General features: G+C 35.4%; 1 protein-coding gene across 9 annotated transcripts in view; it reads left to right on the plus strand.

Moving 5' to 3' along the window:
- Nucleotides 1-20,365, plus strand: part of CSNK1G1 (casein kinase 1 gamma 1) — a 153,410-nt gene that overhangs the window by 40,147 nt on the left and 92,898 nt on the right. For 4 of the 9 annotated variants that reach the window (XR_016392077.1, XM_089907128.1, XM_089907130.1 and 1 more), the window contains exon 1: nucleotides 1-6,407. This exon is cut by the window's left edge. Coding sequence is in view for 7 of the 9 variants with exons in the window: in XM_089907128.1 (XP_089763254.1) it covers nucleotides 6,227-6,407 (181 nt within the window). In the remaining 2 variants the exon portion in view is untranslated. Of the gene's footprint in view, nucleotides 6,408-11,424; nucleotides 11,485-20,365 lie in introns of all 9 variants that reach the window. The other 5 variants (XM_022579749.3, XM_089907126.1, XM_022579750.2 and 2 more) reach the window with 3 other exon arrangements.

Below are 20,365 nucleotides of genomic sequence, written 5' to 3' on the forward strand. Positions count from 1 at the left end.
TTAAAAAGTTTAAGGACTTATGGGCTTCCCTGGTGGCACAGTGGTTGAGAGTCCGCCTGCCGATGCAGGGGACGTGGGTTCGTGCCCCGGTCCGGGAGGATCCCACATGCTGCGGAGCGGCTGGGCCCATGAGCCATGGCCGCTGAGCCTGCGCATCCGGAGCCTGTGCTCCGCAGTGGGAGAGGCCACAACTGTGAGAGGCCTGCGTACAGCAAAAAAAAAAATTAAATTAAATTAAAAAAAATAAAATAAAAAGTTTAAGGACTTAAAGGCAAGTGTGAAAATATGTAGGAGAGAAATGGATATAAGATATAAGATAGAAATAAATAAAAAACTTTTCAAGCTGAAAAATACCTGACTTGTTGCTTTTAATTCAGCATTTTCAGTTTTTAGGAGGCGGGCTGTTTGAGTAATCTGCCATATTTCCATTTGCAAAGTTCCATCCTCCCTGCCCTCCCACCTCCTGCAAGCTTTTTTTTATATAGTAATTCCCAAATTTTGCTGTTAACCAGTTTCATCATTTTTCTTATCATTGACTTTACCCAGTGTTAAGTTTAAAAAATTGGGAACAATTTCATCTTAGTTTTAACTTACCAATTGAAAAATGTCAGTAATACTGCTTTTTCAGATAATAAAAGATAAAAATGCTGGGATCCAAAAAACGGGCACATAACCAAGATGATGAATGAAGGCAGTAAGCACTAATATTGTTAAAGAAAGAGCTAAGTATATAATATAGAAGTATTTGAGAATGATTAAATACAGATTATATTTCACAAAGTATATCTACATTTTTATACTTTTAAACTGTACTTGCATATTTAACAGATATAATTTGATTTAGTATTTTAATTAATATGTGATAATAGTAAATAAATAACAATTTATACTTCTATTGTATATATAATCTATAGTTAATCATTTTTTCTTGAACTGCACATTTTTAAACATTTTGTAGGCAAGGCTGTGCTGTATCCTTCTTGTTAGGACAGTACTGACAGCATAAACCTCTTTATACGCTCAGCTATGATTAAACTTAAGGTATTAAAATGCCACCTTCCAGTCGCTAAACATACTCTAAGTTTTTCTAAGTTGCCGCACTTACCAGTACTGATTTCAGGGCCATTGGGATTTGTCTATGTGTAGACCAGGTTAGGACAATGAATTCTTTTTCTTGGTTAAAAAGTTTAAGTTTTAATTCTTTTTTTTCCCCAAATATTTTATGACTTATTTTTGAATAAGTTTCAATTTGTGGTTGAGAAAGTTGAGGTAAGTGTTGGCTTGGGTCACTGGCTTATCTGTGATTAGAATTCAGGATTTTTAGCCCTTAGTTCAATTCTTACATTTAGTTGCTCTACATGAGACATTCTTCCCTGTTCATGAGGGTTATGTGTTTGGCTTTCTTGTGGTACTGAAATATATTAAGGTGTTGAGGTGGTAATGCAGGATCAAGTATTTTTCATTTGAGGGAGCTAAACATTGAGTCCACTTAATCCTTAGTATAACAATTATATTGATTCTCCACATTGTTATAAAATCCTAGGTCCATGATGACTAATTACAGAGTTGGGAGAATTTAATTTTGGCTTTGAGTAAAGTGACCAGAGAGTTCAGACCTCTATTTGACTCGAGAATAGTCTCTGATGTGCCCAGTAAGGTGTCATGTATGCTGTGCACAAAAGTTTTGGTTTTTAAATAATCAAATTACCTCAATTGGGGAGCATGTCACTATGGAACTTTAATTTTTCTAGGACTACAGTATGTATAACTTTAGCATACATATGATTGCTAGTTTTATAACATTCTAAATCCAGTGAAGTTCAGTCACAGTATTATAAGGTATAAAAGATAAAGTATGATTAATTTTGACATAATGTCTACTTTTAATCAGTGACTACTTGTTTTTATGATAGCAGTTTCATTAAACTCTTGGTTGTTTCCTTGCAAGTGTCATTTTTAATTTAAACAGTGTTAGGAAGACTTTCTATTATTGTAAGCTGTTTACAGAGGTAAAATATTCATTATAAAAAGTAATAATGTTTTGCAAATTTTAACAAAGTGTAAGTACTTGTAATTTTATCTTGATTTAGAAATTTGGCAGTTTGGTATGTAATCCTTTAAATTGTGTTTCTTTCTATGTGCTAACATTTTTTCTGTTCTCTTGTTATTAACTACAGTATGAACTATTATTTTCCTGTTTAAAAACTTTTTTTTTTTTTTTTTTTTGCGGTACGCGGGCCTCTCACTGTTGTGGCCTCTCCCGCTGCGGAGCACAGGCTCCGGACACGCAGGCCCAGCGACCATGGCTCATGGGCCCAGCTGCTCCGCGGCATGTGGGATCCTCCCGGACCAGGGCACGAACCCGCGTCCCCTGCATCGGCAGGCGGACTCTCAACCACTGCGCCACCAGGGAAGCCCCCTGTCATATTTTAAAAATACCTTTTCTCTAATTCAGGCATGCCTAGAGTGGTAGAAACTACTAGAATTAGGCTTTTTAAGAAACTTGCTGGTATGACTCTAAAAATTCAAATACATATGCATTGTAACATTAACATGTTTAATGGGATCTAAGTGATTGCTGAATAGTTTATTCCCCAGAAAAACAAACATCTACTTACTGCATTTATATAATTTCTCTCCTTTCTCCTTCTACTGTTAAAAAAAAAGAGGAGAAAAAATATAAACATATAGTTTATCTTTTACTGCTGTCCTTAGAAGCCATTTTTTTAAAAATAAGGTTAAAGTATAACATAATTGTTACCTTGGGTGTTCCATTTCACCTGGTTCTTGAGCTAACTTTTTCATATGTTATTTGCTAGTAACTGTAAATAAACCATTTAATATCCTTGTGAAATGGAAATTCTAAGTAGCCTATGTCTTAACACTAATGAATTTAAATGCAATAATACCAGCTTCTTGCTAGATGAATTCTAGGAGTTCTTAGGGTTAATTAGGGTTCTCCTTACTTTTACATATTATTTTGTATAAATATTAGGTTATGTTGCTAGGAATCTGTCTTCTATTATTCAAGATCATAATTATTACTCAGGACTTATTAAGTACCAATTATATGCAAGAAACTAAAAGAGATGTGACAAGATCCCTAACTTCAAGGGCTTATAATCAAATTGAATATTAGAATACATATCAATATAATCTGATATATGGTAGGTAGCAAATGGTGGTATAGACAGTGGTGCTCCAAGCATTAATGATGAATTGGTTATAAAAGGTTTCACAAAGGATGTAAGATATGAGTCAGGCCTTAAGACAGAAGAGTTAAGAGACCATTTTAGGTATAAGAGCTAAGGGTGGATGTTCCTTTGCTTTATGTAGTAGCTTTAATACATGAATTTATATAGGGAGTTGATATTGAAGGGACTCAAGTGACAAGCTAAAGAGTTTGTAATTGGGAAGTAGGAAATAGTTTTGAACAGCGAGTGGTGAAAAAGAAATAGGATTTTTAAAAATTTAATCATTCAATTTGATTTCTCTAATGAGAGGTGCCACATAAAGTAGTTTTGAATATTTTTCATCTTTCATAGTTACAGGTTAAATTGTGCTAATGTCTCATGAATAGATTACAGCATTGATAAGTGTGTTTGCCATGTTTGTGGGAGGTAAAATGATTGTTCTAATCTACAAGCAGATGTTTAAAAAAAAGAAACATCCTTTTCCCAGCTGAATACGGTTGTTGGCTTTCTGCAGTTTTCTAACCTGGCAAGTATTACTGTATGTTTTTTGAATACATACATGCAAGTATACTTGGATATGAGGGCTGTGAGTGATTACTGAACCTAATGTTACATGAGTCTAAGTGCAATGGAGAAAGCTAATGACAAACATTATAAAAATAATTTCCTTTTGTTAGGAAAGAAGTGAGCACAATGAAAAATATGAAGAGCAATAGACAAGGTAGTACAGTTTTTCAAATCTTACAAATAAGACTATTATACTAGTGATAACTGATGAAACTTTAGGAGTTAGTTCAATGCTCAAAATTGTCTGGATAGGCTAAGACACCCTTTACCTGTTCTCAAAAAAATGTATGATATAAAGGAAGAAAGTATAGCCTGACGGTTTATCATCTATAGACACACGACCACCTGTTAAGATGGACTATCTAAATAAAACATCTTAAATTTCATTTCTCTCTCTTTTTTTTTTGAAGGGGGGGTGTGCACTGCGTGTATTGTGGGATCTTAGTTCCCTGACCAGGGATTGAACCCGCACCCTTGGCAGTGAAAGCGTGGAGTCCCAACCACTGGACAGCCAGAGAATTCCCTACTTCTCTTTCTTTACTCATATTGTTTGAGGGACTTTGGGTAGACAACAAAGATAATTGAAGGATATTAGATGAAATTATAATAACAGAAAGAGTGAGGAGAAATATAAATTCATAATGTTGTTCATGTAGTAAATCCAGGAATTACTGACCTATTCTTACCACCTTGAGTTTTTACTTTAACAGAATATACATTTTGAATGTAGATGTACAATTTCCTAAACTCAGGGAAATGTATTTTATTTTTTTTAATTTTTTTATTTTTAAATAAATGTATTTATTTATTTTTGGCTGTGTTGGGTCTTTGTTTCTGTGCGAGGGCTTTCTCCAGTTGCGGCGAGCGGAGGCCACTCTTCATCACGGTGCGCGGGCCTCTCAGTGTCACGGCCTCTCCTGTTATGGAGCACAGGCTCCAGAAGCGCAGGCTCAGTAGTTGTGGCTCACGGGCTTAGTTGCTCCGCGGCATGTGGGATCTTCCCAGACCAGGGCTTGAACCCGTGTCCTCTGCATTGGCAGGCAGATTCTTAACTACTGCGCCACCAGGGAAGCCCACAGGGAAATATATTTTAATGATGATTAGATTTACGGAAGCCTAAAGTCATTATGCTGTTTTAATAATGCAAAGAAAGCAGACAGAAAAGATGAAAATAGTTAACTACTATAATGAAGTAAACAGAGTATGTTCTTGGATTATGTGCCCATTTGTACATTCAGCTCACACGTATGTGCCTGTTCCTGTACTAGGGAATTAAAGGTATACGTAAGAAGCTTACAGTCTAGACATATTTGCTTTCTTGTATACATGCAATAATAACCAAGCAGTTCTAATTCTCTTCTTCCTTAAAATTTTAAGGGACATCTTCAGTGAAAGTGAAACAAAAGTATGTGTTTAGTCTGTGATTGCTGGTAACAGAATATTTTTTTGTTAAGGATACTCACCTAGATTATCAAAAATAGCATCAAAATTATCTCATTGTAAACTTTGTCTTGGGCTTAGTCCTAAGTTGAGAAACTGGAGAATTCTGGTAGGGATGAGTTTTGTTTAAGATTTTTTGTTCTTCAGATTTATTCTCACTTTGGGGTTGTGCAAAGGACCTGCTTCAGGCACTCTGTCATTGTGTACTCAGCCCACAATGAAAACTAGACCAAAAGTTGAGCTTTCCCAACCTTTAGTCTAGTACTACTTTGTACCACTAGGGTTTTGGTAAGGCCTTCATAGAAGTAGTCTGTGTCAATCCGTAACTTGTTTTGGATTTCGTGATTGCTGTCAGTGCTTGATAAATGGTGGGGATGGCGGAGGGGGACAGTGAGTAGTGAGTAGCTTATTTCTGATAGGTTCTGTCCAAATTAAGGGGAAGAGCTTTTAATTGCCCTCAGTTTATTTAACTTGGCTGAACCCCACCACATCTTTGTTAGCCAGTGATGAAAAAGCCAACAAATAGCTTTCTTTTGAGTCATATGTACGACACTAGAAGAAAGCATTTTATGTTAAAGGGTTCTGTGTTCCATTAGCTGCCCTGGTCTGTCTCCTACTGAGCCTATGTTACCAGATGAATTACTAGTCCAGATGGCTAAACTGTTGGAGGATGTAAAACCAAAATCCATTTCAGGAAGCTGTCCACTTTGCTCAGTTTTGGATAGAGTCCATTCTGATTAGTGGTAACTCTTAATTTGTTTTAAAATATAATTTTTAACTGTATGCTTTCTTGATTTTTTACCTAGGTTACACAATATCCTCCTATGCTTGAGACCTACAGACTACGTGTCCTACCAGAACTAATCAATGGTTTTTCATCTCCTGGAGATAAATTAGAAACATAAACATGGTGCCAAAAGAACTCCTTACCTTACTCTAACTCCAGTTGATTTGGACGTACTTTTGTATTGAAGAGAGGTATACAAATTAAGGATACCTGTGCAGAGACTCTGTCGTGTAGGATCATGGACCATCCTAGTAGGGAAAAGGATGAAAGACAACGGACAACTAAACCCATGGCACAAAGGAGTGGACACTGTTCCCGACCATCTGGCTCCTCAACATCCTCTGGGGTTCTTATGGTGGGACCCAACTTCAGGGTTGGCAAGAAGATAGGGTGTGGGAACTTTGGAGAGCTCAGATTAGGTAAGAACTTGGTTATATTATTGGCTTAGCCTAACAAGAACAACAGCAGCTATAATAAGCTTTGGTGCATTTCAAGACCAGCAGTTTATAATCTTATGAGAAGTTCTTGTAATGAGGACCTATTGTTAAAAGAACTGAAGAATTTATGAAGGAGACTATAGTCATTATCAGGTATAATTGTTATCCAGGGTTCATCCCTCTTTGTGTGTGATAGGATTTTAGATTTTCCACCAGTTCTGAGATTTTGTGATGTAGGGAGATCTACATACAGATATCAGTAAAACGAAGATTCTGATTTAGTTGGTTGGAGAGTAGAGCCCTGTATACTGTCTTTTTAACAAACTCCCAGTTGGTTAAAATGCTGTTGGTCCTTGAACCACACTTTGCGAAGGGATTAAGGCCTTGTTTTAATTCAGAATCTACCCTTAGTAAGGGAAGAGTCAGTACTTACTCAGTAATACCCATACTTAGTCTGCAAGGAGATACATCAGTATTTAGAGAGGTTTTCCAACTGATACCATGTTTGCATTCCTTCCCGGAAGTCCCAACATCAGGATTGAGCTAGAACTCCAGGGAGAAACTTTGCAATTTTTATTTCCCAACCAAGGAAAGGATTTTTTATTTCAGGTATTAGTTTATGAGTGAGATGATGAATAATGATAAAATCAACCAGTTTGAAGATGTGAAATTAGGAAGAAGGTACATTGGGTATTTAGAAACTTTTTATGGCCCTCCCTAGGTGAATGGGAAAGAGAAAATGAAGGATCTTGTGAATATGTGAAGTTGGTCACCGATCTGTATTGGTGCAGATTGTGACAAGGTCCTTTTTTAAGCTAAAGTGTTTTCTTATTTTTCATAGCTGTTGAGACTATGTAGTATTTTGAAGACCCATCGTAGGAGGCTTTGCCCTTTGAGGAATTGGGAGCGTGGGAGCATAAGATGATTATTTTTGATTACCTCTGCTACTTCTCATGATTTTTCCAAAGGAGATCGAAAAAATCTTACCTCTCATCCCCCCATAGAGAGATTCAGGGAAACATCACTGTACTAGCCAGAGATCACTGGGTGTAGAATTGAATCTAGGGATGCTGAGAATGAATTTATTTTTACCACTAGAAGGCTGGGAGCCTGGAATTTTAAGACCTGACTAGGATAATGAAAGGCTTTTATATTTAGTGATGTGTTCATGTTCTGGTTAGCAAAGCCAGCAGATGCTACTGAAAATAGGAGTAAGATGTGTAATTTCACACTGCTTGAGTTCCTACCAACTACTGAGTTGCTTTAGTAGCTAGTTTTGTGACTATACATTTATATAATGGGTTGACTTTGCTCTAACATCACAGTAGTACTTGAATTAAATAGATTATGACAAACATCCACAAAATTACTGAGGTGGTTTATAATGCATATAAATTCATGCTTTCTCAAAACATCATAAAATTGTTTAATTTCTATAAAGATGAAGAAAAATCCTGGTCCATGAAAACTGCAAATGTATTTTATTTAATTACTTAAGTCTAGATTTATATTATATGATCTTTACGTTTACACAGGAATGGAAAAATCTATTCAGGTAGAAGGATAGCTCATGTATATTTTCAGAGTGGTAAAGTGTTGTGTTTTATTTCCTCTGACGAATCTAGGGTGATTATGATGGGTCCCATTTTGACTTGCATTGTAGTCAGTAGAAAGAACTTGTCTCTCTTTTCAAGTGGTTTTATTCTTGTGTGCTCATGAGGTTTTCATTAGCCCTGGGACCGTTATTGTTAGGGCATTGTATCTAGGAGTACTTTTTATCAACAGAAACCAGAAAAGTAACTTTCAGAATCATTTGATGTCTCCTGACAATAGGGTGTGCTGTATACCCCATTCCATTGTCCTCTTGCTATGGTATTAGGAAGTAGAAGATTGTGCAGGCAACAGGAGGTGAAAACTGGAAAATTCCAAACTCAAGGCAGGAGCAGATAGGCCTCCACCCAGGCTGCCATTACAACGCTGTGCTTTCTTCTCCAAACTCATTTCTTTCTCTAGCTACCTGTCTCTTCTGTCCCTCAAATAGCCAAGTGCATTTGTGCCTCAGAGCTTTTACACCTACAATTCCTTCTGCTTGAAGGATTCTTTCTTCAAACTTTTGCTTCGCTGGTTGCTTTTCATCCCTTGGGCCTCAACTTTCATGTTACTGTCTCAGAGAAACCTTCTGTGACTTCTTTCCCACCTCCATTTAAAATAGCACATTACTCCCCTAACCACATTCTGTCTCATCAAACTGCTTTGTTTTATTCATCGCATTGATCACTGTCTGACATTATTTTATGTATTTGTTTACCTGTTAATTGTCTCTCCTTACTCCAGTATAAGCCCGTTGGAGGGCAGGGATTCTATCTGTATTATTTGCTGATGTTATTTGTGGGCTGGATGGATAGATAGCCAGATGAGTAGGAAGGGGGGAGAAAAAAAATACATGGGCTCCTTTGGGTTCCTGGTATGTGGGGGTCATGGTAGGTAGTGGCATTACTGCTTCAATAGACTCCTGAATTCCAGACAGAGAGCCAAAAAAAAAAGGGATGATTAGTGTATTTTGGCTCTATGTAAATCTATTTCCACCTCATCATCCATTTAACAAACACTTCTTGAATATTTACTGTCTTGCTAGACTTGGGAAGGATACAAAGAATTACAAGATGTACTCAAGAATCTCACAGTATCAGGTGGTGGGAAGATAAATAAGGAGTATGGGGTTGACAGATACACACCACTATGTATAAAATAGATAACCAACAAGGACCTACTGTATAGTACAGGGAACTGTAGTCAATATCTTGTAGTAACCTATAAAGGAAAAGAATCTGAAAAATATATATGTGTATGTATAACTGAATCAGTTCGCTGTATACCTGAAACAAACACAATATTATAAATCAATTACAGTTTAAAAAAAATCTCACAGTCTAATGACAGAAAAAGAAAAACAAATTACAACATAAAGTGATAAGTATTGTAATAGAGTGTATAAAAACTACACTGGCAGAGAAGGTTAATGAATGTTTCACAGAGGAGCGTGGTTTGATCGAGGGTAGTACAGGACTTCACTGGCGAGCACAAGGAAGAAGGACTGTCCAACAGCAGGATGCACAAACACTATGTGTTGTAAAATTGTTTAGCATATCGTCAGAGCAGCAACTAGTTATACACGGCTGGGTTATGGGGTGTGAAGTGAAAGAAGAGTAATAGATGAGGCTATTAGATACCTTGGGAGCAGACTGTGAAGTGTTTGCTTGGTATTAAAGCATTTGGACTTTATCCTGTAGGCAGTGGAGTAGAATCATCAAGGGTTTTACAACAGAAGAGTGACATTATCTGGTTTGTATTCTAGAAAGATAATTCCCAGTATAAGATTAGATCAGATAGTAAAGAGGTTGACATCGTGTGGATTTTTGTTCTAATTGTACTTGTCACATTGTGTCATGTTCCTCCATCTCTCTACCTCAAGATATGCTTGATGGTAGTAATTTGCTTTATTAATATTCTCATATTTATTCGTATTCTTAATTCCTTTTGCTGTGTATGGCATATAATGGGTACCCTAAGTAGTCCAGGTCAGAAGTGGCCAGGCCTGCCTTAGCTCTGAAAATGGCAGTGAGATGCAGAGGAAGGGATGAATTAGGGAGAAATTTCAGAAGGAGACCTTAGGCAGGATTTGGTTACCAGTTATTTTGCCAGTGTGGGAAGACCAAGTGAATGAGGAAACCTTTAATAGAGCTAGGAAACATGGGATTAGAGTAGGCGATGGGGAAGGCAAGTAAGTTAGACTTTGAGAATATATTGACTTTGAGGATTGTGTAGCACATACGCAGAAATGTGACTCTGAGACTTAGAAAAATTAGACTTCAGCTGGGATTAAGAAATCATTACCATGTTGGTGTTAATGAGCATGCAATCATCAGTGATGATATGATGCTTGTGGACCTTGTGTGAGTGAGGAGAGAAAGAGCATGCATTTAAGGGATGCTGGAAGAGGAAGAGCCTCAAGAGTAGAGAAGTCGAAAAGTCAAGACAAGAGTTTCTAGAGGGGTGGGGTGTTAAGCACAGCCTGTGCCCTAAGGCTAAACAGGAGAAGCTGATTATTATAGCCTTTGGTCTTTTACTTCTGTTTATATATTTCTGAGATGATTCCTTTTTTCCTTCCTTTTTGTTCTTCGTTTATTTTAATGAATACATGTATTTTGTAACCAGGGGAAAAATAGCAATAAACATAGCCTTTAAAGGAATGCTTTTAAAAAGAAAACATGCTGTTGCCCAAAAATTTTTTTAAATTTTTATTAAAAGTATCTCCAAAGATAATCACTAATTTTGTTTAATTAATTTAATTTTCCAGAATAACAAATATGGATCAGGACATATTTTAGAAATGCAATCAAACTGTGCTGTAAACTTGCTTTTATCACTTAATACAGCATGAACTTCTATGTTTCAGCTTAAATATAGATCATTTTTAATGTCTGTATGTAGAAATTTATTAGCTAGTCTTAATACACATATAAATTATTTCTGTTTTTTAATTATAAGTAATACTATCTGAACATCCTTGTAGATACTTGTAATAAATACATCCTTGTAGTCTAAGCTTGGTTGATTATTTTCTTAGGATAAATCCTGGAAGTGTACTTTCTGTGTCGAAGATACATACGTATTTGTGATTTTCTTACACGTTGTCAATTTGCCCTCCAGAAAGATGGTTTTCCTTTACTTTCTGTGTGAGCCTGTGTGTGTGTGTGTGTGTGTGTGTTTCTCCTTTGAAAACCTTGAACATTATCGAGAATCTTTTCATCTATGCTAGTCTGATAGGGGAAAATGGTATCTTGTTAAATGTGTATGTGTTCATCATGGGTGAAGTTAAACATCTTTACACATTTATTTATAGTTCTTCTTTTAAGAGTTGCTTGTTTGTGGCCTTTGCATATTTTTCAATGGAAAGATTATATCTGTGGCATCTTATCTATGTATATTGCCTCAATAGAAAGGGGAATTTTGAAGATTTGAGAAAGGAAGATTGATGAAGGATGATCATGGATAAAAGGTAGGAGGACACGATGGAGTGGAAACAGATCTGCAGGTTGTTTTTTATTAATTGTGAAGCTTGGGGAATATTTTGAGGCCTTTTTTTTTTTTTTTTTGCGATACGCGGGCCTCTCACCGCTGTGGCCTCTCCCGCTGCGGAGCAGCAGGCTCCGGACGCGCAGGCTCAGTGGCCATGGCTCAGGGGCGCAGCCGCTCTGCGGCATGTGGGATCTTCCCGGACCGGGGCACGAACCCGTGTCCCCTGCATCGGCAGGCGGACTCTCAACCACTGTGCCACCAGGGAAGCCCTTTTTTTTTTAAAATTAAAGTTTTGAGTCTCCTGAATCAGGCCTGGAAAGAATCATGTAAACATTAAGATAAAAATGATTCTATTCCTCCAGAATTTAGAAAATATGTATCCCTAGTCTACAAATAACAGCTTTTTTTCCTTCTTAGTTGCAAGAATAAGTAGATAGGTGATTTCATATCCTAACAAGTATGTGCCTATGTTTATGGGAGACCATTTAGACTAAACAATCTTGCATATAAATTTTAATAATTTTTATACTGTCTTTGTGAAATAGTATCTTGTTAGAGAATGTTTTTACTTACGCATAAGAAAATGGAGGCACAAAGAATTGACCTTTTTGTTCTATTCCATCTTTGGTATCTGGTGAAATATGTAAAAGTACATTAGAACAGAAGGATGTTTCTGACAAAGGTAAATTGTCTAAGGGTATCAGCTTGTCCTGTGACACATTCCTCCCTTGCTTCTAAAATAAGACACTTATTTCTATGACTAAAGTAGAGTGTACATGACAACTTCTCTGCGTATTGTTCTTGCCATATCTGAATTACTTAAGTATCACTAATGAACTTAAATTGGGACTTATAACTTCAGCTCTTACCAGTCAGTTCTGTTTCTGGCAGTTGTGATAATTAACAGTTTACAGTTGCATATTATATAAAGCAATTGGTTTCATATTACATCCCACAAAGTCTTGGAGCCCTTGATTTCATACTTCAAGAGAATGGGAAAGGAAAAGTGAGCAGGCAGGACTCTCTCTTACCTTTATATTGAGTTTTCAGCAAGATTTTGTTTAAAAGGTATGGGTCTGTTGTGTTAAAATTTTTTGAAAAGCATTCATCTGAAAGAATATAGGCTTAAGATAAAATAAGATTTAAAAGTGTTTCTTCTCTAGTTGAAAGTGAAAGCATTGTAAAATCAAATGTTTACTTTTTTATTAATAGTTTCATAGGAAACCTTAGCATTTTGAACAAATGAAACTCAATCTATATCAGCCAAAAATCAAGCCAGTCAGCAAAACAAAAAAACTGATACAAAGTTGGCCCTCCATATCCACAGGTTCTTCATCTCTGGGTTCAAGCAACCAGGGGTGGAAAACACTCTGGGGAAAAATAGTCCCATAAAGTTCCAAAAAGCAAAACTTAAATTTGCCCTATTACAGGTGACTCTTCACATAGGATTTACATTGTATTTACAATTATTTACCTAGCATTTACACTGTACTAGGTGTTATAAGTAATCTAGAGATCTAGATCTAGTATACAGAGGATGTTCCCAGGTTATATGCAAATAATACGCCATTTTGTAAAGGGACCTTGAGCGTCCGCAGCCACAGACTTTGGTATCCATGGGGGTCCTGGAACCAGTCCTCCACAGAGAGTAAGGGGCTACTGTATTGTGATTTTATAACATTGTTAAAGTTTCCCTATAAATTTGCAAATGTTGGGGGTCTGTGAATGGAACAAGCTAAAAACAAGTTTTAGAAATCGTATCATTACTTTCTGCCTCAAGTGGTTAAAAGTAAGAGCCCTGAGTCAGATTTCCTTTCCAAGTTTCATTTTTTTTCCTCCGTAAGAGGAGGGTAATAATAATATCTATCTTACAGCTTTGTTGTAGAGATAAAATTTAGATAATGCATATAATCACCTAAGACAGTGATTGACAGATAGTGAGCACTTGGTCTGTATACATAATACAAAACATTGTTTAAATTTTTGTTTTATTTTTTCCCAACTTGTATGAAGAAAAATTTCAAAATTTTACAAAAAACTAAAAAGGATAGGATGGTGAGGATCCATAATAACACCTACATTTACCAGTTGTTAATATTTTGTCCCATGTACTTTACCTCTTTGGAGATATGTATGTGTGTACATTTGTTTATGTGTTGTGGTAAGTTGTAAGACTGATAAGACATATTTTTCTCCCCCTCAGAAGGGGATACTTAGGTTCCTGCTTCATAGATATGTAACGAATTATATCATTTGTTTTCTGCAGTATGTTGTGGAGGGATTCAATTTAAATTATGATCCCAGAAATAATGTATTTTAACTTTCTTGGAAAACTACAAATGAATATAAAGTTATTGTTCCTAATAGTATTGTAGTTTAAATTTCTTTTGGAATTGCGTTCTGTTGGTTCTAACTCAAGCACAGTTTGCTGAGGTTAAACAGCTTTAACAGATGTTGAGGAAGAATTCTTTTTGTCAGTAGCATAATCCACCAAAAAATGGTAGGAGCAAATAGTTTTAACCACATTCGCTGATGCACAGACTGTGTCATGTTAATATGGTAACTTTAGAAGTATCACAGATATGATAACTTGCAGGATTATGCATTGACATCTTGGCTAGTTAATCAGGAGAGCTTAACAGTAAAATTTTCAGGATTGCTAAACCAGTTTGGAATTGTTCAGCAGGAGTACAAAACTAGGACGATTAAGGATTTAATTATGAAGAGAGTTCAGAATCAATATTTATGTGATGATCATGCATCCTAAGGAGAAAACTGTCTGAACTTATGGCCATACTTTTCCAGAAAATGGCAAAGCTCTTACCAAAGGAAATGGAGCCCATCTTCCAAAATGTTGACATCTCTAGTCTGCTTTTTTCCCACCTATTTTACTTGTTCTGTCTTCTTCCTTTTGTTGTTTCATTGGGCTTTTGGAAAGGAATAGAGTGAAATGCCTACATTTTCTCTGCCATGTTAAACCAGATGTCTCTATGTATCATATATTTTTATTCAGCAAGGCATTTATTTGACAAACTTTTGTGATAGTCTAGTAACACATTTAGAAATATGAGTTGGCTGAGAAGATAGTTGAGATTTGTAGTTGTTTTAACCACCTCACCAAAGAGAATCGGATCATTGTCATCACTGATGCTGAACAGTAGAGCTCTGTATTTTGATTCCGTTCAGTTCAACCGTGAATTGGATGGAGATCTTTGAAGGACATAGTAATGAAATCCTCACATAATACAGTGCTTGAGGTGGGGCAGCTAATACAAGTGACTGGTTAACAGAATCAAGATTCAACATTAAATTTTTTGAAAAAACAGTGAATTGAACAAAAGACTTGACCATGATTCAAGAATCCTACTCTACAATTTCAAGTCTGACAACTAGATTGGCGACACTTATATGAAAAAGTTGGCTCTGAGTTTACTATGAGACAGGAGTGGGATTTACCCCCAAAAAGCTCATGGTAACTTAGAATGATTTAATAGATAAGACCTTTCTTAAGTTTTGGACCTCTAGGGAACTTCGGCATTGTCTAGTCCAAACGTCATCATTTTAAAAATGAAAGAAATTAGAAATTAAACAACTTAGTCAAGGTAAAATAAACTAGCTTGCCACAGAGTTGGAACTAGAGCCCAGGTCTGGGACATCCCAGACAGATATTTCTATTATATATCATGTAGTTTCCCTACTTATTGGTTAAGTGTGCAGTTGAAATACTACATGCTGGGGAAAAAAAGGTCTAAAAGGACATAAGAAGTAATTTTAAATTCCAAAGGTTATAATCATTTACATTCAGTATAATTATACCTATTACCAAGAAAAGAAATATAAAGTATAAAATGGTAGCCAATAATCTTTTCTCTAAGTATTACTCTCTAGGTTCTATGTTGAACCAACTTTAATCTTCAGGGATTTTCTGGGAGGTAAGGAGGGAAAATGTTGGCTAATTGATTAATAATTAATTTTTTATTATTTTTAATTTTGCAAAGTATAGATTTTAAATTTAGAGTAAAATCAAAGTGGAGGAGATTATAAACACTGTACCTTATTCTACCCTTAGCTTTTTATTTGACTAAGGTACAGTGGGAAATGAGGGTAGAGATGTGAGCAGTCTGTGCTTGACTAGCTGTGGGCCACGATATAGATTTGGACTTTGTCTTGTAGGCAGTTAAAAAAAAAAACACACAAACAAAAAAAACTTGGAAGGAATTGCATGTCATGTTTTCCACCCCCGTACCCCGCCCCTCTGCAGAGATCATAAATTAATTAGAACTTCTGATCTCACTGCCCCTTCCCACAAAAGGTATCATTTTTCTGTATTGTTAAAAAACACAGAGCAGTCTTTTTTTATCTAGTGGTGCTGATAGGGGAGTTCTCCAGTTTGTCTGGATGGTAGAAAGCTGAAACAGTAAATGCCTTGTGATTTAAGTAATTCTAAGTGTTTCTTTGATTAAAGGGCTCTTGTAGGTAGTTTAGGCTAATGTCTGTACTGTGAAACTAAAAGTTAACATTTCTTTCTTGAGATTGTCATGTTCCTTTTTCTACTTTATGTTATAAACTACTTCAGAGATAGAGTAATCTAAACAATAATTAGATTGTTTGGTTTTGAGCACCTAGCCTATAGAGAAGTTAATGGTAATTCCAATTCATGAAGCTTGTTTTGTTTCTGTTTGTTTGGGTTTTGTTTTTGTAGACAGAATTGTAACATTACAGAAAATTAGAGCAGCTCTTTGTTTAGTTGTGTGTAAATGTATATATGTCTATATATACATGCATATACATATATATGTACTTTGGTATAAACGAAGTTGGCTATGCTTTGAGATTCTGCCTTTTTTATTTACTAAATTCCTATATGTGACTTTCGTAATTATAAGTTTAATGGCTATTCTGTTTCTTCAAGTGGATTACCACAACCGTTACCATATAATTGGGCTTCGTTTTCTTCTAGCTTTTATTATTATAATAAATAAATAACACAATAAACATGTTCATGAAGATAGGTTATTATTAGAACTATAACACATTATCCTCTCTAGCTTGCTAGATAAATTAGTTTTATATAGGGCAGAAAATTTACACATCAGTGATGAAAGTCTAATTTTTCTACAGTTTTATTATACTCTAAAATACTCATATTTCAGAATAGACAAGGCTAAATGTAGCATTTTTTCACAAAAATTTATGTAGAATATAAACTAACATTAATGTAAATTAGAATTATAAATTACATTTGTTGAAATTTTTATCCATGTTATAGTAAAACTGTACATGGTATCATTTTTCTTAATAAGCTCCAGCTCTCTGCATCAAAGCTGAGGACTAGCAAACCAAAACAACAATAAAAATAAAAAATTTCTTAGCAGTCAAAATAGATATATTAGGATCTGTGTACCCAGAAGTTCCTGTGCTTCAGACCTTCAGTCTTTTTCTTAAAGCCTTTGTGTTCTTATTTTATATGCATTTCTAACAAGCTTATTAGTTTTCTTAATCTTGCATAGAGTACAAACACAGAAGGAAGAGGGAATTACATATATCAAGAAGTGATCACTGATAGACTGATAGCAAGGGAGGTAACAAAGTCACAGAGCAGAGCAGTCTGGGCAGAATAGCCTTATATACTGGATTAACCCCTAAGGGTGTTTGCTCAAGTGGGGTAATATAATTATTACTCATCTTGAGTAGATTCATCAAGGAAAAAACATCAGATATTCATGGAAACGTTTTTATTGAGGTGCAATTGACATATAACATTATATTAGTTTCAGGTGTACACATAATGATTCATTATTTGTATATATTGCAAAATGATCACCACAGTAAGTCTAGTTAACATCCATCACCACACATATTTACAAAATTTATTTTTCTTGTGATGAGAACTTGTAAGATTTCCTCTTAGTAACTTTCAGATATGCAGTACAGTATTATTAACTTTAGTCATCATGCTGTACATAGCATCCCCTGTGACTTATTTATTTCATAACTTTAAGTTTGTAAAAAAATGTAATGCTTCATGAATTTGCATGTCATCCTTGCACAGGGGTGGGGGGCACGCTAATCTCTATCAATTTTAGTAAATAATATGCTGCTAGAGTGAACACCCGGTGTTCTCTTTATGAAACATGAAGCTTTAGAAACATTTCCATTGTAAATGATTTTACTTTTTAACTTTAATTGAAAGAGTGTCACTTCACTTTTCTGAAAAATTCATTTATATAAAAGAGTTCCCTACTTGAGGTTTAAGAGATACTACTATTTTTCTAATTAAAAGACAGTATGGGGAATTCCCTGGCGGTCCAGTGGTTAGGAGTCCACACTTCCACTGCCAGGGGCCTAGGTTCAGTCCCTAATCAGGGAACTAAGATCCTGCAACTGCGTGGCTTGGCCAAAAAAATAAAAAGAAAAAGAAAAGGCAGTATGCTTCTGAGAATGGATAATGAAAGAAGAGGTCTGAATCATTATTATACAAAAGTATCTATGTTTAATCCAAAAATGAAATTAAGAAAGCAGTTTCATTTACAATAGTATCAAAAGAGAATAAATTTAACAAAATGACTGTAAAATTTATACTCTGAAAACCACAAAACATTTTGGAAAGGAATTAAAGAAGACCTAGATAAATACCAAGGTCCTACTGTATAGCACAGGGAACTATATTCAATATCCTGTGATAAACCATAATGGAAAAGAATATAAAAAAAATATATGTATATATATATAACTGAGTAACTTTGCTATACAGCAGAAATGAAACACAGCGTTGTAAATTAAAAAAAAAAAAAAAAAAGGAAGAAGAAGAAGACCTAAATACCTGGAAAAACATTCACATTCAGGGGTCAGACTTAATATTGTTAAGATGTAGTACTCCCCAAACTGATTTACAGATTCAACACAACCCCTGTTAGAATCCCAGCTGGCTTTTTTGCATAAATTGACAAGCTGATCCTAAAATTCATATGGAGTTGCAAGGGACCCAGAAGAACCAAAACAATATTGAAAAAGAATAACAAAGTTGGATGACTCGCACTTTTTGATTTTAAAGCTTACTACAAAGCAACAGTTATCAAGACACTGTGGTACTGGCATTAGAATAGACATATAGGTCAATGGAATAGAATTGAGAATCCAGATATGAATCTATGGTCCATTGCTTTTCTTCTAGTGTGTCAAGACTATTCAGTGGGGAGAGGATAATGTTTTCAACAAATGGTGCTAGGAGAACTGGACGTTCACGTACAAAAGATTGAATTTGAACCTTTACCTCATACTATACAAAAGTTAACCCAAAATGTGTCGAAGAACTAAATGTAATAGCCCAAACTGTAAAACTCTTAGAAGAAAACATAAGGGTAAATCTTCAGGTCCTCAGATTTGGCAGTGGACTCTTAGATATGACACCAAAAGCACAAATAGCAAAAGAAAAAATAGATAAATTGGATTTCATCAAAATGAAATTTTTTGTGCTGCAAAGGACATCCTGAAAAAAAGTAAAACAACAATCCATATAATGGGAGAAAATATTTACAAATCATATCTAATAAGGGACTAGTATTTCAAGTATACAAAGAACTCTTAGACCTTAACAATAAAATGACAAATAACCCGATTTTACTTTTATTCTTTTTTTTTTTTTGGGGCACACCGCGTGGTATGTGGGATCTTAGCTCCCCAACCAGGGATTGAACCTGTGCCCCCTGCAGTGGAAGCAAGGATTCTTAACCACTGAACCGCCAAGGAAATCCCCAAATAACCCGATTTTAAAATGGGCAAAGGATTTGAATAGACCTTTCTCCAGAGATGACATAGGAATGGCCATTAAGCATATGAAATGATGCTCAACATCAGTAGTCATTGGGGAAATGCAAATCAAAATCACAGTGAGATCCCACATTATACCTACTAGGGTGGCTGGAATCAAACAGATAATAAGTGTTGACTGGTGAGGATGTGCAGAAATTAGAGACCTCACATGCTGCTGAAGGGTATGTAAAATGGTACAGCCACTTTGGAAAACAGTTTTGCAGTTCCTCAGAAAGTTAAACATTAAGAGTTACCATTTCTTCCTGCAATTCCACTCTTAAGCACATACCCAAGAGAAATGAAAACATTCACACAAAAACCTATACGTTAATGTTCATAGTGGTATTTTTCATAGCTAAAAGGTGGAAGTAAACCAAATGTCCACCACTTGATTAATAGATAAACAAAATGTGGTATTATTTGGCCATGAATGAACAAATGAATCCAGGAATAAAAATACATGCTATTGATGAACATTATGCTAAATGAGAGAAGCCAGTTAAAAAAGACCACATATTATGTGATTCCATTTGTATGAAACATCCGTAATAGATGAATCTATTGACTCACAGAAACTATTGAGACAGAAAGTAGATTCGTGGTTGCTTAAGGACTGGTGTTTAGAGGTGAGAGAGGGACAGGACGACTGATGGGTGGGTAATAGCTAAAGAGTATGGGGTTTATTTTATTTTGGGGGGGGGTTTGAGGTGATAGAAATATTCTAAAATTGATGTGACAGTTGCATGATTCTGAGAACATACTAAAACCCAGTGAATTGTACACTTTAAATGGGTAAATTGTATGCTATGTGAATTACATCTCAAAAGCTGTTACCAAAAAATGTACATAGGCTTAGTCAAAATTAATATGCAGACTTACAAATATGTTTATGTAACTTCATGTTAGAATTAAGTAGCGTAATCACTTAGTATAAGTTGAGATGATTTTTCCCTGTTGCGAAACTATATTTAGAATTAACTAGGGAAAGTTTCAAATCTCATCACATTTTGAACATTTTTAAATTTTTCAATAAATTATTGATTAGAGAT

The sequence above is a fragment of the Delphinapterus leucas genome, chromosome 2, assembly GCF_059928025.1.
Source record: "Delphinapterus leucas isolate spDelLeu-1000000601 "Yukka" chromosome 2, BTC_Dleu_Yukka2, whole genome shotgun sequence".
NCBI lineage: Eukaryota > Metazoa > Chordata > Mammalia > Artiodactyla > Monodontidae > Delphinapterus > Delphinapterus leucas.